We start from the raw sequence: 20,334 nt of genomic DNA, 5'->3' as shown, positions 1-20,334 counted from the left end.
TTCTTTACAGGGATTCTTTCTCAGTGCTTTCTCAGCCTCAGGACTATATCTTAACATTAAATATTCTCTCCCATATCCTTCTTCCACACGAACCCTTGGGGGGGGGGGGAGAAGCGTTTTGTCGGATAATTCTCTTGACAAATATGCTCTCAGTCAATCAGATGCATGGATTCAGTAGCTTATATGTATAAGTTTGTCAGAAAAAGTATCTGACAAAACACTTCATAAAATGCCCCCCAGGACTTAACTTTCAATTATTATTCTCTCCCTCTCTCTCTCTCTCTCTCTCTCTCCCACATTAATCCTTCCTAGGATTTGCTCAATCCCCTTTCATTTTCTCAGCTTTTATTCCACTTTTTTTCCCCAAGATTATTCTCTTAGATATTGTGTCTTCATTAAGGGTCTGGCGAAGAGACAATATGAAATGGTAGTCTGCAGAAGTGGCAATATGAAATGGTAGTGCTAAATAAAATGTTACACTGCATGAAAAAAAAAATGGACAAAAACTCCAAATTCATGATATTTTTCTATCACTGTGTACAATATGACAGAATCCTCTAGAGGTATAGACAGACCAGAGGTAACAACTTTTTGATTTCAGAATGAAGATCACTTCAAGTGTGGTAAAGTTTTGCTTAAGTTTTGCTGTGGTAAAGTTTTGTTTTAAAGAGGCATACAGTATGATATGAATTCCTAAGAGAAGCACATTACAAATTTTACATTAAAATATTTTAATTTCAGAAGAAAAAAAAAAAAGACTATAATTTTAACTTGCTGTAGATTATACCAACTTGTTGCTGTGTACCATGCAATGTACCCAGCTACCACTGACTCGGTAGCTACGTAATGTATGGTTGGACCTACTAGTACTACTCATTGACCACTTTTTTACTAAATACCTTGTATCTTAGAAAATTTCCCTCAGTTTCAACTTAAATTTCATTCCACTCTGGCAGAAAATACCGCAGATTCATATCCCGGGATCAGATTGTTGACTCATAACATATGCATGGAATTCTCAGTGACAAATGCAAGTCATATTTTTTATTGTGCGCTGGTGCAAGCTCGTCTTTTTAACCGGCTGCCTGTTCTCCAGATGTTGATAAATCACATACACCTTGACAGTCCTAGTGAATAGCAAAGACATGTTTATAATAACATCAGTTATGTGTATTAACTAATCAGGATTTCCTTCAATTTTTTTTCCTCCTCTTTCCTCAGGCTATTTCCCTGTTCCCTCCTCATTTCTCTTGATTTGTATTAGGGCTTGAATATTCTAGCATATTGCGCCCCGTCCCATGCATTCTTTTGATTTTATATAAAAGAAAGGCATTCCGCGAAGATGGTCGATCTAAAAATAGGTGGTCAACGAGTAGTGGACTTACTAATAGTAACTATACACATACACTTGTAGTTGTAGTTGTACATGTAGACAACAAACATGTAGAGATGCTGGCATAAACATTATTTCTCCCATATCCGGCCAAATTATCGCTCATGCTGAGAGGTGCCAGTCCAAACATGGCCAGTGACTAGACCAAGGTCGGACTGTATTGTAGGTAGATACTGATCACTAGCAATTCATCGATGTGGAATACCCCAATCTGTACTTGACTGATTCAAGGCTCAACATTAACTTTTTTCTCTTTTTTTTTTGGTTCAAGCCACTAAAATCTTTAAATGTAAAATTTTAGTGGCACAAAATTAAAAGAAACATAACAATCCATATAACGTTACAACTCACGTAGTTGCCCATTTGGGTCACCAAAAGATAACCTTTAACAATAATTATGGATATTTGTTGGTGGCCTGGCATCAGTCTTTGTTGGCCTCCACCATATAGCCACTATAACGTTGTCAACACGTACAGTCAACACTGTCGAGCCCGGCCTGCTGTGCTGATTATGATTTCTATAATTCCAGGGAATCCAGGTTTCGTTTCTTCTTTTGACAGTATAAAATTTAACCTCAATTTTTATGTACGTGACTGTAATCACAAAGTGCATAGTGTGGCTATCTTTTGCTTGATCATGCTGCCCCTCAGCTACTTGAGCTACTCGCCAAGTCCCAGGAGCGAGACTCCGCGGCCCAGGAGCCAAAGCCTAGCCCACGGCTTCCCCGGGCCCCGCCCCAGGGTTCGGTACGGAACTCAGCTAGATTAGGCAGAGGGTTGGTAGCTGAACAGCTGCTGCATGCGTGACACAGAGTCAGAGAGAGCTCTGCTGTGTAAATTCGCTTCTCGACGTCAGGTTTAATATAAGTAGCTTTATCTGTTTTGCCCATATTAACAGCCGTCAAATCAAGTGCTTAAAAGGGATACAAAACACTTACATACATTACCTTACTTGGCTTGCTTCGGCTGATGGTATACAGTACTCGGTAAGATGGGGCATGAGTCGCGCGATACACCTGTACGTAGCTAAGAACGCCTCTGCAGACCGGAAGTTTACATGGTTTTGTGTGCGAAAATTAGAGCTATGATCTGCAGCTTTTTAATGATCGTCCTCAAAATTCATAAATTTGTGTAAATATGAAATAGTAATTTTTAAATAAAAATATGTTTATTTCAAAAATATAAATTTGGTGTCATATCATGCTCTTTTTATAATTTTAGCCTGAGCTTAATTTATTCATCATCGAAACATATTCAGTATTCCGGAACCCCGTCAGCGCGCGAGTCCAAAGAGTATGTTCGCGATATTACCATGAGGAAAAGAGAGTAAAATTTAAGTAATATGGAGGACGAGACAACTGTGTTCCTTAACAACATCGAAGAATATGTATTCGACGAGGATAAAGTGGTAAATTTACGATTATTTCTCATTTTGTGGCATGTAGTACCAACTGTCCATTTTCCCCCGCGCAGTCTGTGTCACTGCAGTGTCAGTCCCATTCCTTTATTTTGATGTTGCCAGATAACGCTTTACTTGTCCAAACAAGTGCTTGTTGTTGTTGTTGTTGTTTTGGTTTTAATGGCGTGTATCACTCACGATTGAGTATTTACGCCAGATTCCTAGGTATTTTTTTTTCTCTTTTAAATTAATATATTTCATCACTTTACTCATAGAATTAAATAAAATTGGCCTTTGCTTGGATGGCTATTGGTCCACTGTTTAACAGTTACCGGGTAGCTGTTTGTTTGCTGACAAGATACCTTCTCAGAGACTCCAACCCAAAGCACCTTTTGATCTGGAGATTCTCCCGCCTGAAACCCCTAGCAAACGTGAGACTCCAAGTTGATGTGTGCGAAGTGCGAAGTTCCTAGGGTTCTAGATACTCTCTGGTGCTATCTAAGGCTTATTTTATCAACATACTATAGCAATAAGTAAGAAATCCTTTCCAACGGGAGACACAGAGCCTGGGCGGGAGAAATCAACTATCAAGCGGGAGAACGGGAGATTTTGCAAAAATGGGTTTTCGGCGGGAGATCTCCCGTCGAAAACGGGAGAGTTGGAGTCTCTGCCTTCTGCCTGGCCAGACTGGCTCCTCACACCACAGTCACCATACTGCCTGGTCACGATCACACTCATGTCAAAGCAGAGCTATCTTCTATCTAGGTAGACTAGATTTTCGGTGTTGATATTGACGATTAGTAAATGGATGTACAAGTGGAGCCTAGATAGTAGATCTACAGTACAAATGGGCCTTCTTATTGGGAGATTTCTGATGCTCAATCATTGACCAGTTGACACAAATATATTTTTTTCGTTTTATTGATACTCCTGGAGCTGGAGTCCAGGTCCTGTTTTTGTTCAAATCAACAAGCATGATGAGATCTCCAGAAGCTCTACAGTATGTGAGGTGGTGCTATATCTTTGCCTTAACATACACACATGTATTTGCATACAGTATTTCAGTTTCTAAAGTAAAGCAAGCCGCCAGAAATCCGACCATAAAGGCAGTCCAAAATTCGATCTGCATCGTTACCGTACTTGTGGAGAGTACAAGTAGAAGCAAAGTTTTGCGCACGGTCGAACTTTGGTATTGGAGGTCAGACCTTGGTGCGGGTTTTTAATTGTCTCTGTCTGGTTCTACACTGCCACTGGTCTATGTGAAGCAGTGAAGTTTACCATACTTATAATTTTATTACTCTGGTAGACAGTAGAGTTATTTTATGTCTAATTTAAGAAATAAAGAAATTCTCAGTTTGTTTGACTTTACCTTTTTCCTGTTTATTAGTGTGGAATCCGAATGTTATGCTGCTGATTGCATTTAGAGGAAACCTGTTAAAATCTTGAAGAAAAAAAATATCTAGGAATCCAACATACTGCTATAGTTATCCATAGTTATAGTAGTATTTTTTTTTTTAGAATCTTATGAAATGATCCAATTACAACTGTATGGTTTTAGTAACTTTCTTTTACAGATCATCTCAATATTTTAATTCCCAGTTAGATGCTAAAGTGTTAATTTCATTACCGGTATTCAATGTTTTCTTCGATACCCGAAGGCATCTTCCTGTTCAAGTCACTCATCCATGCTCTCTCCCCTCGCTCTCCTAGGCTACCCATTCTCTCTCTCTCTCTCTCTCTTCGTTTTGCTTCTTCTCATCCTTTCTCTCACTCATTTTCTCAAGTTTTATATGGAATGAAACCTCTCCTTTGCCTTAAAGGTTGTGCAATAGTGAAGATTTTAATTGCAAATTGTATTCATCTTCTGTTGAAATCTACCGGTACATGTATTATGAGAATAACAACAATCTCAATGACACATTACAGTTGAATAATACACTGTCTATACAAAAGGTTGTTGATGCAAAATCATTCAGAAGTCTGAAGGTTAAAGAGGTACATGGTATCGTAAGAGGAATGTACAGATGAATATATGCATTGTTAAACAGAAGAAATTCTAATTTAAGCATTTGTATCCATCCATTCTGCAGGTGACCTACAAATGGCTCAGCCAAACCCTTGAAGTTCATGTAAACTCTGCAAAAAGGTGAGAATTCCAACTGATCAAAAACATCTTCAATACAATCACATATCACATATTAGGTGACCTTGAACGTTCGTAAATACATTCTCACAAAGGAAAGGGTTCAAAAGTGAAAATTATAAGTTTGTCGAATGCTTTTAATGTCTTGCATCACAGCTGCAGTTTTGTTACCCACGCCGATGAAAATCGGCAGGGGGTTATGTAAAGGGTTCCGTATGTTTGTTTGTTTGTTTGTTTGTTTGTTTGTTTTTTTGTTTGTTTGTTTGTTTGTATGTTTGTTTGTTTGTTTGTTTGTTTGTTTGTTTGTTTGTTTGTGTACAAGATAACAAGAGAACGGGTAAACGGATTTGCACAAAATGTTCAGGGAATGTTTGGATAATGACAGGAAAGAATCGATTAGATTTTGGTGATAATCGGTTGACCCTTGCAAATTCTGTGTGACCTTGAAGTTTTGACCCCATGGTATAGTGACCATTCCGAAAATTTCCCGTTTCTCACTTTGCGATTTTCCGCTACCATACGAAAACATAAACTCCCCAACGATCCGACTTCGCTGCTCAAATGTTCGTAAGAATTCCGAAATTTACGTTTAGGCCTATTTGAGGGACTATGTCCTTCTAGATTTATGAAAGTTCGTTCTCCGTCATCACAAACTGGCCCGTATTTTGATGATTTTTCAAATTAACATTGATTGTTTTTTTCGTTGGAGGAGCATTTTGCTCGGTCGCAGTCACACTGCACGATATGCGTGCTCAATGTCAATGCGTGTGCAAGGCCGCTGAAAATGCATCGCGCTCTACACTGTTGGTGCAAAATTGCACCGGGGACGTTGCGGCGCTCGTTGGTGGCCGAATACTGGTGCAGTAGACATTTGCATTCAACCCTTGCATTGAATAATTCCCGTAGACACTAATCATAGGGGTAATTGCCTAGGGGGTACGTAAATTTTGTTTTTCTTTTTTGCTTTTGTGGATACCATCAAAGATCGTACACTCATACGACCTTTGATATTTGATGATTTTTCAAATTAACATTGATTGTTTTTTTCGTTGGAGGAGCATTTTGCTCGGTCGCAGTCACACTGCACGATATGCGTGCTCAATGTCAATGCGTGTGCAAGGCCGCTGAAAATGCATCGCGCTCTACACTGTTGGTGCAAAATTGCACCGGGGACGTTGCGGCGCTCGTTGGTGGCCGAATACTGGTGCAGTAGACATTTGCATTCAACCCTTGCATTGAATAATTCCCGTAGACACTAATCATAGGGGTAATTGCCTAGGGGGTACGTAAATTTTGTTTTTCTTTTTTGCTTTTGTGGATACCATCAAAGATCGTACACTCATACGACCTTTGATATCATCACACTCTCGGCTTGCTATAATCAAAATATCCCGCAAGAAAACGGCGTATTTCTCGATTTTTAGCGCTTTTTCCGCGACCCGTCGCGTAGACAATACTCTTAGAACTGGACTTAATTCGCGCGCGCTTGGAAAAGTTCCGATTCTGCACTTTTGACGGTGGAATTTGGGATTTTCGATGGATTTTTGGAGGAGACTTAAGGACTTTCCTGTACGTGAATGAGTGTTAATACCGTATGTGTAATGATGTGATTTGTGTGTGATGTGACTGTAGAACCAAAGATCGTACACTTCAGTGTACGATCTTTGGTAGAACTCACTGGCTGGTGATAAAGCACACTGGCAATTAAGTGGCCGAATTCTGGTAGATGACCGAATGCACATTATGTTTACCCCGACTTTGTACTTAGGCGTGGGTCTGCCGCCTTTGACGGCCCCTCTCTAGTTTTGCTTTGTTTTTGTTTTTGTTTGTTTGTTTGTTGTTGTTGTTTTTTTTGGTGTTTTTTTCTTTGGGGGGTTTAGGAAGTAGTGGGGTTTGTGCTTGATTTGTGAGGGTCAAATGGCATTATCTAAAATAGATGTTCATGTCCATTCCTGCATATATTCAACTCCTATAATGATGTTGTATGGAAATTAATATTTCCATACATTTATTTACTATGGATATCTAGTGCAACATGTGTAGATGTGAGCAAAATACCCGAGACGCACCTGCCCAAAAGCAAATATCAGAGTTGTAATGTGGATGGAGTGTTTCTATGTTATTTATGCATTTGTTTCTCTTGAAGGTTACTGGAGACATTCATCAAAGAACAAGCAAAGAAGACCAGGGATGCACCATCCACCTTAAATGTAACCTATGCACTCACAGGGACACAAGAAACCAAGAATGGCATACAGGTGAACTATATCCATTACTCTCCAGTGAACTACAGTTGAACCTCTCTTTATTTGATATCCGGCCTCCCTTTATCCGGATCTCTCTATTATACGGATGCAATCTCGCCGTGATTTTTCTCTCTCTTTTTTAATAATTACGGGAGGAAAGGGGGATTCCCAACTCAATCTAACAATGGCGACCTACAGTCGACTTTGCCGAGCCGTGATGATCGAATTTTGAAGCGTAGTATCGTCGACTCCTACTGTTTATTTTCAAGATCTACTTGATACATTTCATAATAATTATTTAGGTAAATCATCCCAAGAATTTATAAAAGAAAATGATTTCATTCTTGCAAACACGAACCTCTATTTTTGGGTCTGTTACTGAGTGTAACAATGAAAAGGTTGCAGTATACACATGTACTGATGTAGCCCATTGTAGTACCACATTGTGGTACTACAATGGGCTACATCAGTACATGTGTATGTACAATGTATATAAAGCATTGAGTCTCCCGTATCCGGCCAAATCCCTTATCCGGATGAACCCCGTTCCCGACTTGTCCAGATACGAGAGGTTCAGCTGTACTACCAATAGGCATAATGGCAAGGCCATTGTGTTTTGTGCTACATACCAGTCTAACCATACAAAATCAGATTTTCAGCTGGAGCTTCTTGTGTTTCTCCATGGCACAGAATACATTTCCTCTATCACTCTGGAATGGGTACAACTTAAGTGAATTGTATGGTGAGAAAAATGTAGAGGCAGGAACTCACCTTAGGCATTTGTATTTGCCAGCATCATACAATATACCCACAAGTAATAAATCAGATCGCAAGGCTTGGTTAATATAATGCTATGAAAACCACTGGTGTAATAAATAAGCAAGCTGAACAACCCCACCACAAAAAAGGGGGGGGGGGGGGGGGACATTGTAGAATGACAAATGTGATCTTACCTAGAGATGTGTGAATGGTTATCTTTTCCTGAATACATTTAACCATGTGTCGGTGGAAAATGAGGAAAGTGCTATAGTTTACAGTGAATGAGCTAAGAAAGCGAGGACGACCGAAGAAGACGTGGAAGAGACAGGTGGAGGAGGAGCTTAGGGAGGTTGGCTTGAGAAAGGAGGATGCCCCAAATTGGGCAAGATGGCGAGACAGTATGAGAGAGGCTGCTTTTAGAGTGAGGTAAATCCGGCCAACCCTGTGAAGAATACTGGTAATAAACCCAGAATAAAACTGGATAATAATGAAGTGCATTTTGTCAAATCAAACCCTTTTCTGTGCTTGAACATGAAGCCTTTTGATAATTCTTATTTCATACAGAATTTGAATACAGCAAATGTGTGTATGTTCGCTGCAACCTGACCTGTAGCTACACATGTTTAACACAAAGAGCACTTTCATGATATTAATGACAAAAATATCTGCAACATTCCAATCAATCTATACTAGCTGTGTACATTTGTACATATTCTAAAGACTGATTTGTAGTCCATGTGACCTGGGTTTTTTCCCCATTGTAGACATTTTGATTATGAATGACTAAAATGATTTTTTTTTTTCCTCTCTTCTGTCTAGATGACAAGAGTTGCGATCGTCAATGAAAATGGACTTGAAGGTACTGTCAGACTAAACCTTGAATTTATTCACCTTTTTTCAATCATGAATTTTGGAGAAAAAAAAAATGAATGATGTTGATGAGAACTGTATCACAAATATTTGCAAAAGATTTGTATTTTAAAGCTTTACTGTACCTGGAGAATTTCCTGTTTTCAGTAAATTTGTCCAAAATAGGATTTTGCTCACATAATGTAAGTCAAAAGTTCTATTTGCTTTAATACCTCACAATCAGGATAGTATTTAACTGTTCTCATATAACCCATACCAAATGAACACATTCTGAAAGAAGTCTGTATGCACTTCAAGGGTGTAAAGTATAAAGTAAAATAAAAAGAGACAGACTAAAAGCATATGATGAACAAATACACTTGATACAGTCAGATCTAGAGAGGTAGTATAAAGGGTGGACTGTTTGATTGTAGGAATTGATATGTTTGTGTCATTTTTCTGTAAAGAATGGACTATTTTTGCATATTATCCATTATAGCATGAGGTGTTCATTTATGCTAGATTTCAATTGAGACAATGCAAGACTATGAGCCTCTAACAATGACAGCTTCTACCATTGTTGAATGCTTGTGTAGATGTCAATTTTCATGCCATTGTATGATGTCCGTGGTTTGCATGTTAGGTTAGGTACATTGGTACACAAAAAAAGTAAATGTTAAGCATCCTTGTCTGTTTTTTTTTTCTTCTTCTTTTTCTTCTTCTTTTTTTAGGCTGCCTGCTATTTCCTTTTTATTTTATTTTCAAAAAATGTGAATATAAAAAGACAAAAATATATGATCTTTCAGAAGAAAAGATCACATTTCTTACTTAACAAGATTGATAAACTGATTCCATATTCTTGGTCCAAGTGGGGCCCAATAGCAAAAAAAAAAAACAAAAACTAGCGGCAGTCTTATAAAATAGTGCGGTAGGTTGTTTTATCAAATGTGTCAGGCAGCCATTTAGTGAAAAAAAGAAAGAAAGAAAGAAAGAGGGGGGCCTCCTCTGTCCATTTTTCCACGGAGGCAGGATGCTAAACATGTTTCTTATTTCTTTTGTATTAGATGTAAAGTCCAGTATGAAAAAGGTGCTCGGTCAGCATATTTTCAGTGTCCAGAAGAACCCTCTCAAGGACAGCAATGCCCTTTTCACGACAGACTATGAGATCACCAAGCAACACATCACAAGAACAAATAGGTAAATTTTAATACCAAGTGTCTTCATTGGTTTGATAATATATTTTGATGAAGCTGATCTTTGTTTCCGAGGTTTGTAATCAATTTTCATGATTTCACAAATATTGATTCAAAACAGCTGTTTTTGGAATTGCCACTATTCTGTTAGCCCAGTTCATGTACATGAATACACAGTCCATTTTAAACTGGGAATATTAGTTAAATGTTGTGTGTATAAATGTATATGTTAAAGGTTCAAATGTTGCAGTAGCATATATTGCAATAGTGCACATGTGGACATTGACAGGTTGATGAAATGTGGGCTCAACCTGTTGAGGACGAGTCCCGAGTATACTCGGGCAAGTGTCTATGTAAAATGCATGTTGTAGCAAAATTAGCCCTTCCTCAACAGGTAAAGCTTTTGCAAAAAGTTTCCATTTGACGAGGATGATGCAGGGTTGTATAAGACCTTATGCTAATGCGTCTTCCCGGTCCAGGTTTAGCAGTTGCCCTTCTTACATTGGAGGCCATGGAACCTAACTCATGTTTGGTGAACTTGAGTGAGACAGCACTTCTTTATGCTGCTAACCAGGTAGCAGTGTGATCCTCATAGATGTCTTGACTTTGTTTTCCAGATTCAGTGCCATTCAGTGCGAGGCAGCCAAGGTCAGATCAAAAGATGAGCTAGAAAGGTTAAGAGATTCCCAGCAGCCCACTTCTACATCAGAGAAGCCCAAGGTTTGTCTTAACCCTAGAAAGACTGGGCTTTTTTCTTTCTTTCTTTCTTTTTTTTTTTAGGTTCAAACACTGGGGGCATGAGGGCATCTTTAGTCTTGAGATCTTTGCTGTCACTTGCATGATTGTCACCAAATTTTGCTTGTGCTCAGTGTCTGATGTGGTCTACAAGAATGCATAATCAGAATTGTCAGAGAATAAGTGGTATTCCAACAAGAGCTCACTATTTATGCAAATGTGGTAATTTTTGTCATTTTTTTTTCATTTGTTTGTTTTTTTCAGATCATCGAATGTAACCCCTTTCCATCAAATGTGTTGGGTGATATCAAGATTTAGTATAATGTCATACTCTGATGACTGATTTTATTTCGGAAGTCTCGAAAGAGACTACGATGCATAAAGAGTAATAATAGGAGAGCCCGCACGCGCGTCCAGCAATACGTTCGCGTTCGTTCCAGCCGACAGGAGGTTCTCCTGCATAGCTCCGCGGTTTGAAATTTTTCCATAAATTCATCGCCGGAATTTTCCTTCTCGCGAGAAATTTTGCTTCGCCGGTCATCCGGAACCTACTGAGAAGTGTTTTGACGCATCTTTCGAGCCTAAACATTACGGTGGTTCGATAAATATGAGCTCGAAAGAGCAGCACGATCCATCCTTCGCTTTACGTGCTACACGTGGACAGGAGGTCTGTGCCACGAAGTCAGAGTTACCACCACCAGCGCCTCCCTCCGGCGATGCCGGTACGGCGCACGTACAGAAGAATGTGAGCATCGGAAAGGCTCAAGATTCAGGGAAGAAGACGATGAAGAAAATTCCCAAAAAAGCTCCTCATACGGTATCAAAAGCCCCTTCCGAGGATCGGGCGTCTACCTCCGGGGACGTTAGTTCTCGTCTAGACAAACTTGAAAATCTCCTCGCCGAAGTGGTGAAACACCTTCCCCAATCGCATGATAAAACCACTAGCCGTGCTGCTGTGGTACATACAGGCGCGTCTACATCGAAATCTACAGCGGAGGAATTTTCCCGCTTGCCTACTAACGTCCGCCATTTTGTTGGGGACGATTTTGATACGTCTACGTCTGAAGACGCAGAGCGTGATGGACCGTTCGATTTTGACGAAGGGGTGGAAGAGGTTCCCCCTGCTGCACAGCTACCACAGTTGGCAGCCAAGTATGCTATCCCCCTCGGGATTGGGGAGGCAGTTGACGAGGAAATCGCAAAATCGGTGAACTACTTTATTGGCAACAAACTAGAAGATAAAGCCATTGAGGAAACGGTTGAAAAATACCCCCCACCGAGCAACTGCCCCCACCTCGATACACCTAAAGTGAACGCTCCCATTTGGGAACACTTGCAGTCCGTCACGCGTAATCGTGATTTGAAACTACAGAGAGTGCAGAAATGTCTGACTCGCGGTATTGGGGCTCTTCTTCGCTCTCTCGACGCGCGAGATATCTCCGAGTCTCAGCAAGACGCACTTGCTCTATTGAGTAATGCGCACTTTGAACTGAATTGCGTGCGAAAGGAGCTGATTAAGCCGGACATCAACTCGGAATACGTGCATCTCTGTAAGCCTTCTACACCAGTCACGCAGCTGTTGTTTGGTGATGATCTCACAAGACAGATGAAAGATCTAAAAGAACAACATAAGGCCTCTGCTGGGGTCATGAGGACCCAGCAGAAACATACTTCTCGTCCGAGCGGCTCTTTCCATCCGTACAGACGGCCCTTCAACAGCGGAGCTCGCCGGCAGGCTCGCGATGCGGGCTGGACGGGCTCGCGTAGCGCTGCAGCCTCACGCTTCGTGCATGGAACGGCAAATCGTCCTTTTTTAGACCAGCGCTACCAGGGGAAGTCGCGACCTCCCCCACAGCAACGGCCACAGAGCAGAGCTCATCCACAGGCCAGAAGCAAGACTCCCCACAACAAGTAACCCAACAGCCCGCCTCTGAAGAGGTAGGAGATATAGATTCAACATATTGCTCATTTGACATGTCAGTAACTGACCATGATGCATTTCTACCTTATCTAGAAGAACGGTATTCTAGATCTACTCCTCAATTTACTAGATCTATAGAATCTAGACCTACCACTTCATGTGTAAATGACCATCCAGTTGGAGGTCGACTGAGGCTTCATGCATGTAATTGGGAGAAGTTAACTTCAGATCCCACAGTACTACAAGCTGTGAATGGCTATAAACTTGAATTCAAGCCTGAATGTTTTCCACCTGAAAGGGTTAATCCTTTGGTTCAGTTCAAAGTAAAGAATGAAGATTTGGCCAATATCCAAGCTGAAATTGATTCACTGGCAGCCAAGAATGTTATTGAACCTTGTTCACATGAAGTGGGGGAGTTCATCTCGAACATTTTTACCCGCCCTAAGAAGAATGGCAGCCTTCGGGTCATTCTTGACCTCTCAGAGTTGAACAAAAGCCTAGTCTATCAGCATTTCAAAATGGATTCCATCCATACAGCAACGCAATTTATTACACCAGATTGCTTGCTAGCCTCAGTCGACCTTCAGGATGCTTACTATTCAGTACCAGTTGATCCGCAGGATAGGAAATACCTGCGATTTGTGTGGCAGGGCAAACTTTGGCAATATTGCGCACTGCCAAACGGGCTTAGTACAGCACCGCGTTTGTTCACAAAGCTTCTCAAACCGGTTTTTGCTCATCTGAGAAGAGCACGTCACTTGGTAGTGGGATACCTTGATGATACTATCATTATTGGGAAGAGTGAGGCTAGCACTCAAAGAGCAGTCGATGCTACGACTGATCTCCTCGAAGACTTGGGGTTTCTTGTCCATCAGACTAAATCAGTGTTAAAACCCACTAAAGAAATCACCTTTTTGGGATTTGTCCTTAACTCTGTGAACATGACAGTTACTCTTCCTGAATCTATCAGAAGGAAGATATCACTGCTGAGTGCACAAGTCTGTTGCATGCCACAGAATCCTCTATCCGAGAAGTGGCTAGAGTAATAGGGAAACTGATTGCTACCTTTCCTGCAGCCCAATATGGGCCCCTCTACTACAAAATCTTGGAAAAAGAGAAGATTTTGGCATTGAAGGCCAATAAAGGTCATTTTGATAGGAAAATGAGCTTGTCTAGTAGAGCCAAACAGGAACTTAAGTGGTGGATTGATCACATACAGTACACCTCTAATCCTATCGACAGACCCAGGCATACAATAGAATTGCGCACTGATGCGAGTGGGTCTGGTTGGGGAGCAACAGACATGTGCACAAACATAGGGGGACGATGGAATGAAGTGGAAAGAGAAAAGGCTGTTAACAATGAGATAAATTATCTAGAAACCCTTGCAGCAGGATTGGCATTGAAGTCCTTTTGCTCTAACCTGAGAAATGTTCATGTTCTCATTAGAATGGATAATACAACTGCAGTCTCATATATCAACAATATGGGGGGCTTCAGATCCCAGGAATGCAACAATTTGGCACATGATATTTGGGAATGGTGTATTGAAAGACAGATTTGGATCACAGCCGCCTACTTGCCAGGACGGCTCAATACCACAGCAGACTTCATGTCAAGGAAGTTTAATGATCGAACAGAGTGGATGCTTAACAAAGCCCAATTTACTGAAGTGGTAGAACATTTCGGCCTCCCTGAAATCGATCTTTTCGCTTCCAGACTTAATGCACAGCTACCCAGGTATATCACTTGGCAGCCTGATCCTTCGGCAGAGAATGTAGATGCATTTACAGTGGATTGGGGTCCATTATGGTTCTATGCTTTCCCTCCCTTCTGCCTTATCCCTAAATGTCTGCAAAAGATAAGGGCAGATAAAGCCACAGGGTTGTTAATAGTACCAAACTGGCCTACACAATCATGGTTCCCAGCACTTCAGGACATGCTGACTGAAAAACCACTTGTCCTATGTAGACATGCACAACTTCTTGTTCAACCTGTGTCTTTTATGCCCCACCCCTTACACAAACATTTGGATTTGCTCTGTTGCAGGCTTTCAGCCAACCCTTCAGGTCGCAGGGATTGAGTGCAGGGACCGTCAAGGTCATCGTAGCTTCTTGGAGGAAATCTACACGACAGCAATATCATAGCTTCATCAGCAAATGGAAAGTTTTCTGCACTGCCAACAACATTAACTATCTCCAGACCTCATTGGAATGGGCACTAGAATTTCTTTCCGACTTGTTCCATAAGGGAGCCAGCTACGGTACTATAAACTCTGCTAGAAGTGCACTGGCTTCTTTTCTGACACTCACAGACAGTTCGTTTTCCATAAGCACTCATCCTCTAATAACTAGATTTGTGAAGGGAGTCTTTCACTTACGACCCCCCAGACCACGCTACACGGAGGTGTGGGACGTTAGAACTGTCCTCAACTATCTGAGGAGGAAATCACCTGCAGGCGAATTGGGTTTGAAAGAGCTAACGTTGAAAGTGACAATGTTATTAGCGCTTCTCTCAGCACAGCGGGTGCAGACATTGAATGCTTTGAGAATAGACAAGATGACATTCAAAGACAACTCTGTCAATTTCGTCATTGATGACTTGTTAAAGCACCACAGACCTGGTAATACAGGCCAAGTCGTTAACCTAAGAGCGTACCCTCCAGACAGACGAGTTTGCATTGTACGATACCTTCGAGAGTATCTGAGAAGGACTCAGATCATTAGGAAGGACCAAAAGTATCTGTTAATAAGTTTTTGTAAACCGTATCACAGGGTTTCTACCCAAACTTTGTCACGATGGATTAAGACAGTTATGACAGAAGCTGGGATTGACACCAGCATGTTCTCGGCACACTCCACGAGAGCAGCCTCAGCGTCTGCTGCCCAGAGGAAAGATCTGCCTGTACATGAGATTTTGGCACAGGCAGGCTGGAGTAACGAGAAGACATTTCAAACATATTACGCGAAACCCCTCAGGAATGAGAATAGGGGTTTCAGCCATGCAGTATTATCGTAAAAGGTAAAGCCATACATTGTACCCCTTGTGGTAATTATGGTCATTGGCACAGTTCTGTGTGGCCAAAAAATGTGACTACCAGCTTCAAAGTCTCCTATTATTACTCTTTATGCATCGTAGTCTCTTTCGAGACTTCCGAAATAAAATAGAAAATTTAAATGAGAACTTACCTGTTTGAAATTTAAATTGTATTTTATGAGGAAGGCGAAGGAAGAGACTACAGTCCCTCCTCTCCCACCCTTCTTCATAATCTCAGGTAGTTCTCAATAGCAGTAGGATGACTGCTGGTATTGGTATTCACATTTTTCGGAGCTACTAATATTGCTGGACGCGCGTGCGGGCTCTCCTATTATTACTCTTTATGCATCGTAGTCTCTTCCTTCGCCTTCCTCATAAAATACAATTTAAATTTCAAACAGGTAAGTTCTCATTTAAATTTTCTATTATAGTGTACAACTGGTTGTGCTAATTAACTCTAATTAACACATCTAATGGTTATGGATGGAAAACTGGAAAGACAAAGACTCTGCCTCCAAAATTAAAGTGATAACCTATTTGTGCTGACAACCTTGTTTTTCATCATTTTGGTAGCCAAGAATGTTTGTTACTCTTCAGAAGTCAGCAAGTTTAATAGTGACTCATGTTTTGTCCATGCTGAAAAAAAAAAACCCAAATGTAACAAACAATTGCATCAAACATCAGTCCAAGCTACTGTGACAACACCAAGGTGTACCACTTGCAAACACCCTTGAATCTCGCACTTCCTTTCAGGTTAATGGGTTTGGGAACCAGTCAGCATCCAATACTTCATCTGCCCCAGCCAAGCCATCAGCGCCCAAAGCCAAGAAAGGTTCCCTGGCAGCCAGCTTCGCCGCTCAGGCGGAGAGGAACAAGACCAAGGAGCCGAAGAAGGAGGAGGATGGGGAAAAGAAGAAAACAGAGGAGAAGAAGAAGGAAGTTTTGGTAGGTTGAAGCAAAAAACCATACAAATGAAGTAAGGTCCATCAGCCATTGCAGTACTATTTAATCACTCTCATGTTTTGTGACCAAAAAAAAAAGAAAGAAAAGAAAAGAAACCATTTCATGTAAGCATCTTTGAATTTGTATGTGTTTATTCAAATTAACATTTTTTTTTTCAAAGTGAAACACTGAAGGCAAACAAAATATAAAGTCCATCTCGTGAGCGACAATATCATTTTGATGAAACGGGACTTGGTGATCAATACAATCATGGTCTTAGGTCCATTTCTACCCTGCTAATGACTTTTGAAGAACCTTTGAACATTGGCAGTATATTTGTAAATGAAACAAAAATATATATATAAATCTTATAAGATACGGCTTTCTCTGTCTAGAAACCCAAACCAAAGGGGATGCTGGCATTCATGAGCCAAAAGAAACCCAGCACCCCTTCAACAGCGCCCTCACTCAGCCCAGCAGGGGATGCTGACAAGACAAAGGAGAGATCAACCAAGGAAGAAGAGGATGTAGAAGTGGAGGATGTCAAAGAGGAGGAGGAGGAGCCTGCCAGGTCAAAGGTCACCATAGCGAAGCAGACCCAGAGAAAATCCCAGCCAGAGAAAAAGAAGAGAATCAGTGTTTCTGAATCTGAGTCAGGTGATTATCTGTATTATCAAATTCTGCCGTAAGTTTGTCTGTTTATTTACTTGTCTATGTTCAGTCATTCGTAAACCCCTTTATTGCATGTATTCATGAAACAAAAAAATGAGGGTATTGTGGCATAGTGGATAAGAGTCCCGACCCCTAATTGGAGGACTTGAGTTTGATTACCGCCCAGTGCTTACATGTGTACATCCTTGGACAAGATGTTTTAACCCACCACATCACTCTCAACCCGAGTGTATAAATGGGTACCTGGTATCGCTAGGGTGATAATAACAGCAGGGCTCACTGGTAGAGCAGTTGCAACACTGAAGAGGCTGCCCTGGATAAAGAAAACCTTATTAAACAAACATTGCTCAGTCCTTTCACATGAGTACTTTGGCAAAACCTTAGAGACATTTGATAGCATCTCTGTTTATTTTTCAAGTTTATTTCAGTTCTTGGAAACTGAAACTACAGTGGAAATGAGAAGGAAATGAGAAGGAAAAGTTATACAAGTAGATGGCATAGTACTAGAATAACAGCATTTGGTTTAAAAACTTTGTTGAGTTAAAAAAAAAAAACGGAATTAAAAGCGAGAGAATATTAAGCAGAGGGGTGAAGGTTTTGTAAGAACAGAGTTTTTTTGTTGTTGTTTTTTTTTTTGCTAGTTTATTCACAGCATTATATGATAAAGTTTGTTGTTTGTTGGTTTGTTGGTTAGTTGGTTCCTGGCATGCTTCTTCTGTTGTATGATGCACGGATTATGAAGATGTCATTTCTAGTAAGCTAGCTAGAATCCAAAATGTCAATCAGTCAACATGGAAAAAAGAAAGAGTTATAATTTTTTGTTTTGTTTATGCAGATGACGAAGAACGAGGAAAAAAGGTTGCCAAGAAACGAAGACGCATCATCCAGCAAGAAGACAGTAGTGATGAGGAAGAAGAGGACGAAGAGGAAGAAGATATGGGTAAGTGTGAGGGCAGATTTTAGACTTACTATTATATCATATGCTGTTGTGTTGTTTTTATGCTTGTTTAATATTTGTTATTTGAATAAGCAAGTTTGGTGCATGTTCATACTATATGTCTTTTTCGCATCAAAGTCTCAAAGTGTCATGTGAACTGACCATTGCACTTTAAGGTACTGATGCAAAACTTCGATATTTGTATCAAAACCTTTTTTCCAGAAATGAAGTTTATTTACAAAAGGGGCTAGATCCACTTCTTGTACTTAAGAGAAAAATTGGTTTGTTTGTGAGAATTTGTACACAAGTGTATGGAAAATCAAAATCTAATTTTGCGATAATTTCTATTCAAATGGATGTCTGCAGTTGACATTTTTAATGTAACTAATTCAAATGGAATTCTGTGCAGTGATGGTAATAACTCAATTTTCATCAAAAATGGATCTAGCCCCCTTTGCAAATAAGCTCTTTGAGTATCTGCAGAAGGTGCAAGAAGCACAATCAGTATTTTTGAAACAGCTTGATAGAGTGTTTTTCTGCCTCTGCCCTTTTTACCCCCAGATGACAGCCCCATTCCACCAACTCCACCCCCTCAGGCTGAACCAGACCAATCGGAGGAAGAGGGAGAGGCCCCTCCCCCCACTGCTGACCAATCAGAAGAGAAGACTGAGCAGTCATCTGGAAAGGGGAGTGGTAAGAGGCGGATCAGGAAGAGGGTCCTGAGGAGCAAGATTACAATGGACGAAGAGGGTTGTATGGGTGAGTGTGGGCATTTTACTCAAAGTATCAGGCTTTAATAGCAAGCATTTGTTTAGTTTGTGCAGACATTGTTTATGATTAAAGGCATATTCATTCTCTTACTCACTTAATTCATAGTTATTCGTTCCGAGCTGATATGGGTACTCACAAGATTTCATAACAAGAAGCTTTCATTGATGTCAAGTATTGGAAAAAAAATATTTAGAAGGTGGACAAAAAGTAGCGCAGAGCACAGATGGTAAGCTCATTCAGTACTTTGATTATCACTCTAAACCTCAGTGTATCTATGGCCTTTAGTTGAAGCAAAAACATTGCTCTCAGAAGGGCTCAAAGTTCATCTTCCACCATTTGGAATTAGCTTGCAATACATCAAAAGGGTCTACCAAGAAACCTGTCTGGCTGATGCGATTTGCAAGGATATATATTTGAGTTTGGTTTTTTTTTAATATTTATATGGTGAGAAGGGGAAAGGGATCGTAATGATGACGTAATATGAAGTTGGGAGAGAAGAGAAGAGGAGACCGTACAGGAGAGAATCACGACAAGTGGGTTGATAGTGTGTTGATTGTGAGATGGGAAGGATATAGAGTATGAATCTTTTTAATAGCATTTCAGTTTCAGTTTCATAGCATAATGAGCTAACTCAATTCTTGGTAAGTTGAGATATTTGTGATTAAAGACTCTAAAAAACAAAGAAAATAATATGAAAAGACAGGATATCTGTAATCATGACTTCAAAAATAGTCCTTGTTATGTTACAAGTGAGGTATCACTGGAAAGGTTTTATTTTGCTCTGATGATAGACTTACTTTAAAATGTTTAAGATTGGCATTTAGCCCATTTTGCAACACGACTCTTCAAATCTTTTTTCTTACAAGCACAAACAAAAGCAGTCAGTATCCAAAGAAAATGCACATTCAAACTGTCATTCTGATGAGACCTGTCTCGTTCTCGTTCTGTTTTGCTCCTCGCAGTTACAGAAAAAGTCTGGGAGAGTGAGTCTACCGATGCCAGCGAGGACGATGAGCCGCCACCGCCCCCTAAGCCCAAACCCAAGAAGGAGGAGAGGGAGGAGGAGGAGGAGGATAAGAAGGGGAAGAAGGGGAAGGGAAAGAAGACCTCGCCCCCAAGTAGCAAGGGGAAGCAATCCACCCTCATGAGCTTCTTCAAAAAGAAATGAAGGGTGGTGTCTTGAAACAAGGCCAGAGGCCTCTTTTCACTCATATAAATATGAGTATATGTGGCTCTGAACTGTGACTGTGAGTACATACATTTGTACAAGCCAAATTTCGCTACTGATGCTGGTCCCTTTGCAACAACGTGAGAATGACTGCCTGGACATCAAGAATT

At 40.6% G+C, this 20,334-nt stretch overlaps 1 protein-coding gene across 1 annotated transcript; it reads left to right on the top strand.

The window, feature by feature from the left end:
• Window positions 1–2,663: 2,663 nt before the first annotated feature.
• LOC139716744 (uncharacterized) lies at window positions 2,664–20,164 on the top strand. The gene is made up of 11 exons (XM_071628278.1): window positions 2,664–2,801; window positions 4,883–4,938; window positions 7,082–7,193; window positions 8,760–8,799; window positions 9,854–9,986; window positions 10,600–10,702; window positions 16,428–16,613; window positions 17,012–17,273; window positions 18,124–18,228; window positions 18,787–18,984; window positions 19,959–20,164. Exons 1-11 carry the CDS (start codon window positions 2,736–2,738, stop codon window positions 20,162–20,164), a joined length of 1,467 nt encoding a protein of 488 aa, XP_071484379.1. The 5' UTR covers window positions 2,664–2,735.
• The last annotated feature ends 170 nt before the right edge of the window (window positions 20,165–20,334 follow it).

Source organism: Diadema antillarum, unplaced genomic scaffold, assembly GCF_040938485.1.
Source record: "Diadema antillarum isolate AM-2024a unplaced genomic scaffold, OU_Dant_1.0 scf00000069, whole genome shotgun sequence".
Classification (NCBI taxonomy): domain Eukaryota; kingdom Metazoa; phylum Echinodermata; class Echinoidea; order Diadematoida; family Diadematidae; genus Diadema; species Diadema antillarum.
The sequence above is the reverse complement of the archived record's forward strand: the minus strand, read 5'-3'. Positions and strand labels throughout refer to the sequence as shown.

Excerpts from the sequence above, each read along its gene's own strand:
- LOC139716744 (XM_071628278.1), top strand. The coding sequence starts at position 2,736 with ATGGAGGACGAGACAACTGTGTTCCTTAACAACATCGAAGAATATGTA. Across the intron at positions 7,194-8,759 it reads AAACCAAGAATGGCATACAG|ATGACAAGAGTTGCGATCGT; the intron begins GTGAACTATATC and ends TCTTCTGTCTAG. Across the intron at positions 9,987-10,599 it reads CACATCACAAGAACAAATAG|ATTCAGTGCCATTCAGTGCG; the intron begins GTAAATTTTAAT and ends TTTGTTTTCCAG.